This window comes from Eupeodes corollae, chromosome 2 (genome assembly GCF_945859685.1).
Source record: "Eupeodes corollae chromosome 2, idEupCoro1.1, whole genome shotgun sequence".
Classification (NCBI taxonomy): Eukaryota; Metazoa; Arthropoda; class Insecta; order Diptera; family Syrphidae; genus Eupeodes; species Eupeodes corollae.
In genome coordinates this window covers 68050632-68065874 of record NC_079148.1, presented here as the reverse complement: position 1 = coordinate 68065874, position 15243 = coordinate 68050632, and the positions used below count along the sequence as shown (strand labels likewise).

Sequence of the window (15243 nt, the reverse complement as noted above, 5' to 3'; positions counted from 1 at the left end):
TCTAACATCGCAAATAACGTCTTTAAAATGGTTTAACCTCTTCTAAGAAACTGACACATCACTTTACATATGAAAATAAAGGCTCTCGTATGAACATTCTACTTAAACCCAAGTATATCGGTTTTGATAGCAAAATTCCTTACCTTATCCATAATTAGGCCTAAAAGGTTGCCTCAGAATACATATTGTAAGTTCGTCGCTTAAATGAATGAGTCTTAGTTGTTGAGTTGTTAATGCTACATTTTATTTCCTTCTTTTTTATGCGCGAACTCTAGGTGTAGAAAATAACCTTGTTATAATTAAACGTAGTGCGAGCACTTTGGAAAAAAGGATAAGATTAGAAAGGAGATATCGATGCACAGTGGGTTTGAATGTAAAGCATTACACACTCGTGCAGTGCGGCTAAAAATCACTGTACTTAACAATATAACTGGCTATGTCAATAGAATTAGCTTTTCTAAAGCTTTTGACCAACTAAGCCACGGAATCATTTTATTTAAAATCAAAGCACTTGGGTTTCTACCATTTTTCTTAGATTGGATCAAATCATACCTTGAAAACAGATCCTATGAGGTAAAATTCATCCTTTCTATTAACGACGTATCGTCATGTCTACGTTCAAGTGAAGTTCTCATTTTTGCTGATGACATGAACATTTTTAAGATTATGAAGTCCACCCATGATAGTATCCTTTTACAAGCCGACATTGATAGTTACACTGTTTGGTATGGGAAAAATAGCCTAGCCCTCAACCCTTTAAAATGCCAAACGATAACTTTTACTAAAAAACGAGTTGTTAGTGTATTTGATTATTGTATATCACAGCAAAAACTCTGTCACGTCTCCACATTTAAAGCTTTAGGTGTTTATTTCTGTTCCAACTCAGAGTTTACACATTAAATTAATTTTATTGTCAATAAGGCAAGTTCTATGCTTGGTTTTATAAAACGCTGGGCAAAGGAGTTCAATGATCCCTATGTTACTCTTTCTTTGTACAATTACCATGTTCGTCCTCATCTTGAATATGCTTCGCAGGTATGGACTCCCTATTACGAAATTCATAGAAAACGTATTGAATCAATTCAACATAATTTCATTCGCTTTGCCCTAAAGGGTCTTCCTTGGGAAGATCCTTATGATCTGCCTCCCTATGAACATCGTATTCAGCTTCTTCAATTGCAATCTCTCCATCAAAGGCGTGTACAATTGATGCACCTTATTTGCTATCTTGTGTATATTTGAATTGCCGGGGCGGAACTCACCTACGTCCTTTTGATTTTGTACATATTGACTTCCATAGAACTAACTATGGGAAATAGTAGAAATAGTATAGTGGCATGATGGTTAGTGCGTTGGACTTTCATGCCAGATGTCTTGGGTTCGATCCCTGCCTATGCCATCTTAAGTCTTTTCACGGGTACTGCCTCTTGCGAGGAATTGACAAATTCTCCAAGAGTAACTCTTGTCATGAAAAAGTGCTATCTCAAATTAGCCGTTCGGATTCAGCATATAAAGTGTAGGTCCCCTCCATTCCTGACAACATTACTCGCACACAGGAATGGTTGAGAGTTGTAAGGCACTAGGCCCTAGTTCTCAACGGACTGTTGCGCCACCCAATTTATTATTATTAACTATGGGAAATATGAAGCTTTAAGTCAAATGAGCATTTTATATAATTTAACCTGTTCATCGATAGATTTAAATTTTAATATGATGGGATTAAAATCATTGTTTAGAACCAGTGCTCCACTATCGTAAACGTCTTTATTTTATCTTTTGTTGTTCTGTATTAATTTATGTTAAATGTTAATTATGTTTTGTATTTTATGCGTGTGTTAGGCTTTTATTGTATTATAATCTTACTAACAACTAACACATGCATTTACGAGCCTCGTATGATGAGCTTCTGATCGTGGTTTTGTCGGAGAAAAGAAACACGATGTGTATCAGTTGACTTCATTTTTATTACATAGTTTTCGTTGCTTACTTATATTTTCTATTGTCGAAATAAGAGAGTGATAGAGCTAGCTTCTGACACCTCTTCCCCTCACAATATTTCTTTAGTTAATTTTATTTATAAATAATACATAATTAATTTGTTTAAAAAAAATTAAATCATAATAATATTTCTTCAGTTAATTGATTTCATAGATAATACATATTGTTTAAGGAAACTTATATAATACTAGTTTATTTATTCAATATATATTTGTTTAAGAAAACTTAAATAATAATAAAAAATAAGAAAATTTAAATAATGACTATAATTTTTTTTATTACATTGCAAAATCTTTAAAACGTTCCGGTGGACGAATAGCCCTTTTTGAACGACGTGTTTGAATCTCATTAGGAGTGTTATTAATATTACCTGGTGTTTCGGGGACGATCGATTCGCAAGGAGGTGACGGTTCTGGCAGGCTTGGTGAAGGTTCGTTTGGTGTTGACTCAGTCTGCTTCGGTGAAGAGGGGTCTGGCAGCTGTGGTGTATTTTCTTTTGTTGTTGGAGGTATTTCTTTTGGTTCCAGGGTGTTGTTACGATTAGGATCAATAGCAGGAATTTGAATTTGGTCCCCAATTTTTCGGATTTGATCAGCATGTCTTTTCCAAACTCTATTATCGTCTAACTTAATCTCGTAGTGTAGTTCACCTTGTTTTGCTGTAATTCTTCCGAATTTCCATTTGTCGTTTGATAGATAATCTCTTACGGCCACTCTTTCTCCCAATAAGAATTTTTTTTTACAATTGGACGCTCAGGAACAACTAATGTCTCTCTGGGAATGAATAAATCTAGCCGAGATTGAATTTGACGCCCAAACATTAGCATAGCTGGTGACTTGCCCGTAGTTGGGTGAATAGCTCGGCGATATGCAAACAAGATTTTCGAAATTGTAGCTTTTAAATCGCTTGCTTGGCATTTAGCATTTAGCAGTTTTCAGTTTATTTTTTATTGTTTGCACAAAACGTTCCGCGAGGCCGTTGGTAGCTGGATGATATGGTGCACCTAGCTTGTGTGTTATTCCATTATTTTTCAAAAATACTTAAAAATCTTTAGAATTAAATTGGGTTCCATAATCGCTGACAAACACTTTTGGTGTACCGAACGTAGCAAAAATACTTCGACAAGTTTGGATCGTAGTTTCTGTTGTAATATTAGGTATTACATGTACTTCTGGCCATTTGCTGTGAACATCAATTAAAATAAATAAGTATTTTCCTAATAAAGGTCCAGCAAAATCAACATGCACGCGTTCAAAAGGTTTCGATGGTGTACTTCAGCAATGGACCGGTAATATTTTGGCTGGTTGTGCTCTTGTTGTCTGACAATCTGCACAATTTTCAACTAATTTTTCTATCTCTTTATCCATCCCATTCCACCAGCAGTAACCACGAGCTAGAGACTTCATTTTCGTTGTGCCAAAATGTGCTGAGTGAAGTTCAGCAAGTACACGTTGTCCTAAGCTTTTAGGTATATATGCACGGATTCCTCGTAATATGCACCCTTGTTGTAAAGCGAATTCTGTTTGCCGAATACCCCAGCGATGTGTACCGTCGCATTCACGACCTTGTTTTAAACTTTCGTACAGAATGTATACTTCATCGTCCTTCCTCGTTTCATCTCTCAATTCGGATACATGAATTGGTAAGTTCTCCAAACACTCATTCTCAATTATATTAACTTCTTTCACGTTATGGTTTGTGTCTTGAATAGGTAGCCTGGACACAGCATCTGCGTTGGCATTATCTTTGGATCTTTTCAAACGGATTTCAAAATCGAATGATTCTAAGAATATTGCGTAATGTTGCATTCTAGTAGCCGAAAGGGTTGGTAAACCTTTATGTGGAGAAAATATTTGCGATATAGGCTTGTTGTCGGTAACCAATATAAACTTCCTTCCAAACAAATATTGATAAAATTTGCGGATACCATAAATAATGGCATAAGCCTCTTTGTCGATTTGGCTATATCGTTGCTGTACAGAAGATAATGTTTGTGACGCGAATTGAATGGGTTTTTCTAACCCGTCTGGATATATATGACTTAATACCGCCCCCACTCCATAAGGGCTTGCATCAACCGCCAATACCACTGGCAGCGCAAAGTCATAATGTGTTAGAACTGTATCCGATAGTATTTGTCTTTTCGCTTCCACAAATGATTGTTCACAATTTAAGTCCTATACAAAAGGTACTTTATTTTGTAAAAGTCTATTAATCGGGAAGAGAATTGTGCTTAAGTCTTTTATAAAGCGACCGTAGTAATTAATGGGCCCAACAAATGCACGAACTTCATCCTTATTTGTTGGTCGTCTCATGTTTTGTACCGCTTCTACCTTTGCATCTCCTTTTCTAATGCCATTTTTATCAATTATATAACCACAGTATTCAATTTGGTCTTTCATAAATTCTGATTTCTCCCAATTTACTCTCATGTTGAAATTGTTTAGACGCTCTAAGACCTCGTTTATCCGTTCTAAATGTAATTCATCGGTATCTGCGGTTATTCTTATGTCGTCTAAGAAAACGGAAACCCCTTTAATGCCATGCAAAACCATCTCTATGAAACGCTGCCATTTTGCCGGTGCGCATGTTACCCCATACATCATTCTCGTTGGTTGAAACAATCCCAATGGCGTATTTATCGTTAAATAGTGCCTATCGTCGGGATGGATTTCAAGTTGCAAATAAGCTTTAGATAGATCAATCTTGGAAAATTTTTGTCCGCCCGCCATGGTGCTGAACATTTCCTCAACGGTAGGCAACGGATGTTCATCTACTCTAAGTGCTGGGTTAAGTGTGATTTTGTAATCCCCACACATTCGTATTTAATTATTTCTTTTCCGCACAACAACAATCGGTGTTGCCCACTCACTTGTGTCAACCTTTTCTAACAACCCTTCGTCTACCTGTTTTTTAATTTCTTTTTCTACAGCTTCAGTTAACGGAAATGGTACCCTTCGGGCCTTAAAGAATTTAGGCAAGGCATTTTCTTTTATGTGTAATCTAGCTTGGTGTCCCACAATTTTTCCAGTAAAAGGCAAAAATAAATTTGTGTACTTACTCACAATGTCTTTAAGCTTCATATCGTTGAATTTGTCTGCTTGAATAGCTTTTACATCCATTCCTGGTTTGTGTAGTTGATCGGCGATGATCCGATCCCAGTTGAGTTTAATCGTACGGAGCCATTCGCGTCCTAGTAAGGGCTTCCTTTCGGCTCGCACCAGATACATTTTAACTTTGTGGTTATTTGTTGCAGTTGCTACATTAACCATAATGTACCCCACACAATCCAATTGAGTTTTGCAGTAGCTGTATAGCAACGTATCATTATCATGTATATCCAAATCACCAAAGTGCCTTTCCGCATCACCTAAGCTCACCATCGTCACCGGTGCACCTGTATCAATTTCAAAATTTAAAAGAGAATTATTAACTTTAAGATTACAAAATATTTTGGAACGATTAATAGTACTTAATTTATTGTTTTTAATATTGTTTACCCCTCCCTCGTATATTTGGAATAATTCATCTACCAGGACATTATCGCTTGAAATGTCATCTTCTTCTGCAACCAGGTTAACTTGGCGCTTTTCCTTCAAGCAAACTTTACGAAGATGTCCTTTGGTCTTGCAGAATTCACAAACCGCTTCTTTATAGGTACAATGGTTTGCCAAGTGGGAGGTGCTACCACACCGGTAACATTTTCTTGTAAATGGCTGTTTATTGCCCGTGCCCGCTGTCCTTTCGATTTTTTTTGTATCTTTCCGCTTATCGCCAAATGCATTGACTGTTTCTTGGATTTCGTTAACGCTTGACCTCGACATATGTTGATGTAACTCAATGCCCCCTCTTTCAGCTATCTCGAAGGCATTGGCGGTGTTCACAGCTATTTCCAAAGTTAAGTCGCTTTTTTCGAGTAGACGACTCTTGATTTTTTGGTTTATTAACCCAAACACAAATTGATTTCTTAAGGCTGTATTTAAGTAGGATCCAAAGATGCAATTTGCGGATAGACGTTTCAAAAAAACTAAGAAATCCGCACATGATTCACTTTCCTTTTGTTTCCTCAAATGGAAACGATAATTTTCAAGGATCTCATTCGGTTTCGGATCGAAATGGTCTTTTAAAATATTTGTTATTTCGCTGTATTGTGAATCTTCTGGTAAGTTGGGCAAGAGCTTGTCGCACAGCACATCGTAAGTAGGTGCTCCCATGTAGTGTAGCAAATATTGCTTCTTTTTCGAAGCATCGCAATTGAAAATGTCCAACGCGGTTTCAAAGCGTTTTAACCAACGTGACCGGTGACACCAACATCGAATCCCTCGAAATTAAATTGAATTGTTGTAGGCGCAGCAGGATTTGCCATTGTGGTGAACGATTTAGGTTATGTCACTTTAAGACTGCACGTGAACAAAATTAAGTTTGTATTTTATATTTTGAATCAATTTTGTATTGTAATGTATTTTTTTTAAATTATTTAATCAATGATGTTACACTTGTATTTTTCTTTTAAATTAAAATTATCCTCGTCGCCAAATTGTCGGAGAAAAGAAACACGATGTGTATCAGTTGACTTCATTTTTATTACATAGTTTTCGTTGCTTACTTATATTTTCTATTGTCGAAATAAGAGAGTGATAGAGCTAGCTTCTGACAGGTTTGAAGCTTGCTTGGTGTTTAAACTTAGAAACTGTCTGACCAAGATAACGTTCGCTTATCCCATTAAGAGCTTTCTTTCCAATTCTATCCAAAAGACTCAAGTCTTAACATCAAAATATACTCGATTTTCGGAAGAATAAAAGCTTTGTATATTATAGCCAGATCAGAAAGGGTAAGGAACTTGTTGCATGGTTGGAGAGTATCTAAATACTTTGTCAGCATTATTGGCGATGACAAATATGTGATCACTTCACAAGAGATGATATGTGATGCATAGAACTGGAAGCTGTTTGGCCTCATCGTTTTAAGTACCACCCATGGACAGTGGCATTTGGGGAAGGGTTAAGAAAATGTGTTGTAGATAAAACGGATCCCTAGCGTATAATTTTGTGGATATCAGATTGGACCCCATTCAGTACCGCTTGAAATAAAAAATTTCTAACTCAGCAAAGAGGATATCCATCAATAAATACATATTCGATAAGAGAGCTTGGATTTGGTTGATTTGCTATCTGGCTATCTGACAGGATGGCAGTTCTTAGGTCTATGTAATTTGGCATCGAATTATGCTAACCGTGGTTAGAGTTGATATAATAAGTTTTTAATTTTATATCATCTTTTAGAAGTACGTACATATAAACGAATTCAAAATCCGGAGAACATAATTTTTATGATTCGACTTGCTGACCCGGTAGACTTCGTACTGCCTCAATCGATAAAAAAAAAACAATCTTTAGCGTTAATTTCGAAAACTTCCAACGACTGTTCTTGCTATTTTTATTTGGCCATCGCAAAGGCTAGACGTACTAGAAATTCGTAACGTTTAAAATTGAATGGTAAATTCGTAGGAACTATCGGTATACGCGTCTTCAAGACATCCTCTCCTTTATTATCCTTTTCTGATTGAAGCCTCAATGACGTTTGTCATCTCATTTCTTACAGCAGTATGATGACAACTCTACATCTTGATTTTTCGACGCCAATATTGCTCTCACACATCCAAAAGTGGCTGTTGAACTATAGCGCTATATCTGAGAAAACACGTTGAATAAGCTGCTCTTTTAGTTTGTGAAGTGACAAAAAATCCACTCCTATTTTATTATTTCCCATGTCTTACAACTTTTTCGCTAACATATGTGCAGTTTCAAACGCAAACAATACATTTAATGAGGCGCTTAAGATATTACGAAATCCTTGATCGTAACATCCCAGTGTGCCTGAAATTAAGTCGCACACAACTGCACAATTTGTGATCCAGAATTTCAATATCGTTTTCTGAAGACTGAACAATTTTCATCCAAGTTAAGGCCAGTTTAACTTTTGACATTGCTCACTGGTATACACTTGTGAGTACACGTTGTGAAAATTTGACTTCAGCTTCACCAACAGTTCCCGTACATTTTGCACGTGAATTGCCCGTGAACGAAAACTCTCCACTTTGTTCTCCACTCAGCTTCACGAGCAAGTTCACGGGTGAACTAAAAACTGAAATTTGTATGGGTTCACGAGATGGTTCACAAGTATGTACTAGGCTTTAATGCTACGATTTTGTCCTGTACATGAGTCACTATATGCAATAACATGCTTTTGAGTTGTGAAATTCTTAAGATGTTTTATACAACACGAAGCAACTTCCTGAGAACCTCTTGATGCTATGGTTTGATCCCAAAGATACATGTCAATAATATTGTTATGAAAATTATGGAATCCTAAATTTAAAACGTACATATTCCTTTTGTAATACGATATGGAAGTCGTAAGTTTGGGAAAAGGCAGTGCTTTTTGAAAGTCAAATGAAAATCCAAAATATTCATCTATGTTTTCAGCTGCTTTTTTCTGATCTTCTTGTAGACACTTTCTAGCCATTTCTGCCGATCTCAAATGTAAATCGTGTTGAAGGTTTAATTGCCTTTTTTCACCTTCATCCTCACAAGCTTGAATCTGTATTTTTAAAAAATCGCATTTTTGACATGTGTCTTTTCTAGTTTGATGAAAGTGGAAATTAAAGTCACTTTTGAAGGATTTCCTGTATATCCACTCGTTAACATGTTGTTGTTTATCATTTTTACACTTTTCAAGATAGAGATTGTACATTTTCCTAATAATGAAACCTTGTGTAATGGCTACTAAAGGCAGGGAAGCTTTGAATGTGCTCTTTGACCGCAATTATGAGAGATTCTTCAGTTTTTCTTCCTAAATTTTCAGATTTTCCACGCAAATCTTCTCCAGGAACATTCTTTTTAAGAGCATAAGCCAGACGTCCTTCTGAGATATTGAAAGTATCCAGAAAGAATGTTTTACAAACCAACACACTTACATTTTCATGTGTCGAATAATACTTAAATTGGCATTGTCTTGGCGTTGAATTGTAGTTTCTTGGTCTTCTCTTTTTGGGTTTTTCTCGTTTAACTATACTATGTAAAAACAAATTTTGCTTTGTAAAGTTTGCTAACTTCCAAAATTTATCAAAGATAAGTTGTCGATCAAGAGAACTTATTTTTTCTTTACAATTTTTTGAACAACAAGGTTTAAGTGCAATTCTTTTGGTAAAAATAATTTTGGAGTTTGCTGTTACATATTTTGTACCACTATTTCTTTTATCCTTAACAATGTTTTGGGTATATTTTTTTTCATTTCTGCATCCCCTTTTTCGTACACAATGAGTTTCTGTTCCTTCCGTTATGTTGTTTTCCTTTTCTGATGACTCCGTAAAAGTCGATTCTTCATCTGATGAAATCACTCTCATATGTCTTTTTCTGGAGTTAACGCTTTTTCTCATTTTAGAAAATATTTCTATAAAATAATAATACGCATTGAAAGCCACCTTATTCCATAACTAAAATAAGTATGTTTTACCTGATTCGCTGTCTGATAACATCATATAAAAGTAAATTTAATAAAATAATGCTAGTTATGTGTACTATATTAGATGTCACTATAATATAATTTACAGAACTGTACTATTCTTTCGCACTTCGCAATGATCACAGCTTTTTTAAAAATACTGAAAATAATTTAAAACAATACTTCACACATACTTATCACATGTTTCTATTTCTTTCACACTAAGCCCCGTAATTAATTTCCTGAGTACAACGACTTACGCCACTCTCAAAATAAACATGTTTGTTGTACCGTTAATTACCAATACTTCTCTCGAAGAAATCTCAATAGTTCTCAACTTATTAAGTGTACATTTTTTTTAAAATGAAAAGATACCGTTCAGTTGTATTTAGTGTTGAAAAAGTGACTTATGCCACTTTCAAAATAAACGGCTCATATATAGATTTCTTAATTATTCTCTATCGCACAGTTCAAAAAGGAAAAAAGGAATTACAAATCTCACTTGGCTTTTGGTTGGATAATTCTATTAACATTTATTTTTATGAAAAAAAAACTTAAAAATGAATATAATGTGGCCAATTAATTTCAAACTATAATGTTATAACGATTGATCTAAACTGCCATCTACATTTCAGGATCTTGAAAACTGTAATGTTTATAATTTATTGCATACTCTTTGATGTTCGACTGCACAACAACGACACCTTGCGACAATAAATAAAACTAGTTTGACATTTGTGTCAAAAATCAATTTCATGTTAAATGTCAAAAGTCAGTCAGTCAGACAAGAAGCAAGGCAAAAGTGCATAAAGTTGAAAAAAAAAGAAAAATTCGCACATTTATTTCTCATGCCGGTTAAGGTGTTCAAATTATAAATGATTTATAAATAAATCAATTTCAACAAATCTGCAATTAATTGTTCAGCAATGGCACAACGAAGTTTAATAAGTTTCGTCAAAAAATGCGGAACCAAATCGTGTACAAATCTATGGCAGTCCCAACAGCAGTCATCGTTGAATAATCATGAAGTAAAATACACGAGCTGTAATTCGAATTGGTTTCCAAATGCCTCTGCTGCTTTTTCTTGTGATAACCAATTTATAAATCAACGCCGTATGTTCAGAACTCAAAGTAAGGTTATTTTTTTTGTATTTGGAATGAGGCTAGAGGAAAAGGTTCCAATATGATTAATGTTGATCTATATACATAGGTGGATCTTGTGCAGCTGAAAAGGAAACTAATAAGGCTCCAAAAATTCTATCAAAGCTATTTCCTCAAACTGCTGCCACAGACGACGAGGAAACTATTCGCGAGCGCAAGCGGAAGGAGGAAGAAGAAGAAGCCAAAGAAAATGAGAAGGCATGGAAACAAATGAAGTTTGGGTAAGATGAAAGTCTCAAAAAGATTTATTTAGCTTTAGGACCTGAGTGCAGATGAATTATCCGCTTAAACTATTGATTCCTGTATTAATCTCTTTAACCAAGTAACCACTTGGTTCTTGTTTAACTGCTATCATGTATTTTATCAACGGTTCCTGAAAGGCCCTCTAGTTGAGCTTGTTTTGGTCTTAGGCCATGTTTTTATTGTATGGATCTTTTAATCTATTTGTTCTTAAAAATAGAAAGTATTCCAGGGACAATATTATAATATTCCACTAATTTGCCAATTCATTATATGGCTTCTCAGTGGCATATGTGGCTCTTAATCCCGGTTTTTAAAAATTGTCCTTCAAGTTGTGTTTCTGTATGAATTTCCTTACAAAAAAATCTTAGTTTCGACTTTTGAAAAAACAAAATAATCTTACAAAAGCCCCCAAAATCATTTGAACATCATAAAGTATCTTTTAAATTTAATTCGTAGTTTTCGACGGTCACACACTACCAAACCCAAAACCAACAAAAATCAAGAAATATAAAGCTTTGAAGGAATGAACATTTTTTTTTTATTTTATGAACCTTTTCTTGTCTTTTATAGATTTGCAGCTTTCGGTGCTTCGGCTATATCATTGGCTGTTTGGGGTGTATACGAATTGGGCAAACCAGAGTGCGATATGGAAGGAAATGTCATCGAAGATGAATTCAGCAAAGAACCAGCAGTTCAACAATACGTCAAACGAATGTGGAAATCCATGAACTACTATCAAAAAATGATTCAAGAGCCATCTCGAGACAAATTACTTCCCGATCCTCTCAAGTATCCATACATCCAACCGCCATACACCTTAGTTCTAGAGATGAAAGACGTTTTGGTGCATCCCGACTGGACCTATCAGACTGGTTGGCGTTTTAAGAAACGTCCAGGTGTCGATCACTTCCTAGAACAATGCTCAAAGCATTTTGAAATTGTCGTCTTCACTGCCGAACAGGGAATGACAGTCTTCCCCATCTTAGATGCATTAGATCCCAATAATTATATTATGTATCGTCTGGTCCGTGATGCAACACATTTCGTCGACGGTCATCATGTTAAAAATCTTGATAACTTAAACAGAGACTTGAGAAAGGTAACAATAGCCTTCAATGTTTTGATCGAATGTCATTTTATGTTTTTTTAAAATTTATTTCCAGGTCATCGTTGTAGATTGGGATGCAAATTCCACAAAACTCCATCCAGAGAACACATTTAACATTGGCAGGTGGCTGGGCAACGATGATGATGCTTCTTTGTTTGATCTCATCAATTTCTTAAAAAGTAACAAAGTATTTATTTAACTGCAAAAGAAAAACCTATTAACATTTTCTTCTCCTATTAGCCATAGCAACATCTGAAGTTGATGATGTACGTGCAGTCCTTACCTATTACAAACAATTTGACGATCCACTGCAAAAGTTCAGAGAAAATCAGCACATTCTCCTGCAGCAAATGGAGCAACAGGAACGAGAAGAACGAGAAAAGGCAAAACCAATTGTCAAGAAATGGACACCAAGTTTCATGAGACGTGCATAAACTTTAAAAAATAGAAAGCAAAAAGCCATTGTTATTCTTTCATAAATTCATTACACTTTTTTTAAATTTTGTGTTTTTTATTAATTTTGTTAAATATTTGACACACGAATTGCTCGACTTATCTCAACTCAAGAACTTAAATGTAATTGATTTGTTTTATTATAAGAATTATTTAGTTTGTGAGTTGATTTTTCAGTGGAGTAATTTGTTATCAGTTTTTTAAAAAAGATCTAAAAAACAAAATTTAAAACAATCAACTCAAAATGGCGTAAATTCCCCTACGAACGCATTGATTGTGCAAAAATTTAAATTATGTTAATTACTTCAGGAATCATTAAAAAACAAACGAAAAAATATATTTATACAGTTGTTTTATTTGTATTATTTTGCTTTAAGAAGAGACGCTGAATAACTTTTTTTTTAGAAAAATGTGCGGGAAAAATTCTAGTTTTAAAAAAATCTATGTATGTTTAGCTCTTCATCTGGTGCTTTTTTTGAAAAATCGGTTAAGACTTTATGAAGTTAGGAACCTCTTCTGATAATTTTATAAAATTTTGTATAAACCTAAATCCGAACAACCAAAGACCTAGAAATTTGATGGAATTCGTCTTGACGCATATTTTAGACGTTATATTAGAACTTGTGTTTGACGGATTAAAATATTTCTTACACCAAATTAATTGTAAATCAAAACAAATCATTCATTGAAATCCGTTCAGTATTTTTTGACTTATAATCGTTTTAAGTTGGCTTAAGCGTTCATTTTTTGATTTTCCTTGCACTGACATGGATTTTTTTTTTAATTGAAAAAGAGTTTATTTGTAAAATTGAATCTAACTTCGTTTATGATTTTCTGACACTATAAAATCAGAAAAATGGGTTTTTAAGGCTTAGTTTTAATTCAATATATCCCTTAAAAATAAATTGTATGGAAATTATGCTAAGGATAAATCTTTGTCTTTTAGATACAGTTTAATTAATTTTAGAATCTTACTTGGTTTCTGGAAATTATCATTAATTATGAGACTTTTTTTCTCTATATGAAGTTTTGATCAAGCCTTGAGTTTAATACTTCCATGGTTTTCAAAAATATGTTTTGGAGTTATTTTTTAGTCATGATTTCGAATACAAAATTTTGTTTAAACTATTTGCTGAAGTATTAAAAATGCCCGTTTCCAACATTATCCTTATATTTTGCAATATAATATGTATTTAAGAGATTCGTTACAAGAACTAAATTTAAGTTCTATTGTAAACCGTTTAAAAATAAATGACCTAGCGTTTCTTTTAGATTCATACGAGAGAAGTGAAATCTAGGAACTTCTTAAAAATTTTTGAACATTTTATTACATATTATAAAATGATTATAAATTTGGAAAACCATCACGAAATTTATTGAAAAGCTTCAAAAACTTTATACATACATATGTATATATATGTATATCTCAATTTTGATATGGGATTTGAATTAAGGCCAAAGAACAACGTCCAATAACAAAACCTCGATGACTAGTGTATAATAAAAACTATCATTTAGACAGGGTTCAAGGATTTTATAGATTCTCTCTTTAGAAGCAAAGAAATTTAAGCTGCCTGGCAGTATTATTTAAAGAGAGGGCGGACATTTTGTTTGTTGTCAAGTGAATCACTAAACAAAGCGTGTATTAGGTGAATGGACCCTAAACAAAATTGCTGTTTGTCCTAATTTCAATAGTAAATTTTGTTTTGCTATGAAGTTCACTTTATAATAAATTAGGTGGCACAACAGTCCGTAGAGAACCAGAGCCTAGTGACTTACAACTCTCAACCATTTCTGTGTGCGAGTAATTTCAGGGAAGGAGGGGACCTACAGTTTCTATGACAAATCCGAACAGCTAATTTGAGAAAGAACTTTTTCATGACAAGAATTACTCTTGGAGAATTTGTCAATTCCTCGCAAAAGGCAGTACCCGACCTCTTACATGACAGTCCAACGCACTAATTATCATGCCACGGGTTCACTTTAGGTATACGTAAATAATCAAAACTTCCGTATTTGGAGTGAGGAAGATCCTCAAGTGAATGTTCAAACTTGAGAAACCGTTACATTCACAATAACTGACTTTTTGATGTGAATTATTGGTTTTGTGGAATAATTGGTCCGTGTATCCTAAGTACGATACTGCCCAATACTTTACAGTGAATGGTTAAATATAGAGCCATTATTTTATTAATGAATCCTTCGTTCCTCAACTAAAAACAATGATGAGCAGGAGGTGTCACAATTGATGTATAGATGATGTATAGAAAAAAAACCTTTGGTTATCGCATATTATCTTCACGCTATGTACTTCAAAAATCGTGTGCAGTTTAATGCCGCTATATAATTTTCCAGTGACAATATGTGAAGTCGGTAGACTATACCGCCAATAAGTCCGAAAGAAACGAAAGGCCACTTGCAGGACAATATTCGGCACGTTATCATCGATAATTGATCCTCCAAATTATAGTTCTTCCGAGCGGTCATAATTCCGAAGACATGCTTAAATTATAATACCACAAGATTATCTTTCGATCAAATCTTTATTTTTTTTTCATTACTAAGTTCTATAACTCTAACACCTTTTACATGATATAAAAGAAATTACCGTTAAAAAGGTTATTTTCAATTCAACCTCATTCATGAAAATCTATTTACGATTTTCAGTTAAAAAATATGTTTGTATGTAAATTCATAAAACTCGTACAGTGTTAAAGGTTTTTTTTGGAACTACATATATCGTCAAAGTCATGATCTTCAATCGCCACCGGCCCAAA

The 15243-nt window shown here is 34.3% G+C and overlaps 2 protein-coding genes across 2 annotated transcripts; one reads left to right on the top strand and one right to left on the bottom strand.

Annotated features, from left to right (window-relative positions):
* Window positions 1–2276: 2276 nt before the first annotated feature.
* LOC129944986 (uncharacterized) lies at window positions 2277–6212 on the bottom strand. The gene is made up of 5 exons (XM_056054646.1): window positions 5471–6212; window positions 4871–5395; window positions 4287–4783; window positions 3499–4175; window positions 2277–2712 (listed from the first exon to the last, which is right to left on the bottom strand). The coding sequence occupies exons 1-5, from the start codon at window positions 6210–6212 to the stop codon at window positions 2277–2279; spliced, it is 2877 nt and encodes a 958-aa protein (XP_055910621.1).
* A 4050-nt stretch (window positions 6213–10262) lies between these two features.
* Window positions 10263–12805, top strand: LOC129947652 (mitochondrial import inner membrane translocase subunit TIM50-C). The gene is made up of 5 exons (XM_056058284.1): window positions 10263–10632; window positions 10712–10883; window positions 11476–12004; window positions 12069–12192; window positions 12254–12805. The coding sequence occupies exons 1-5, from the start codon at window positions 10428–10430 to the stop codon at window positions 12445–12447; spliced, it is 1224 nt and encodes a 407-aa protein (XP_055914259.1). The 5' UTR covers window positions 10263–10427; the 3' UTR covers window positions 12448–12805.
* Window positions 12806–15243: the final 2438 nt, after the last annotated feature.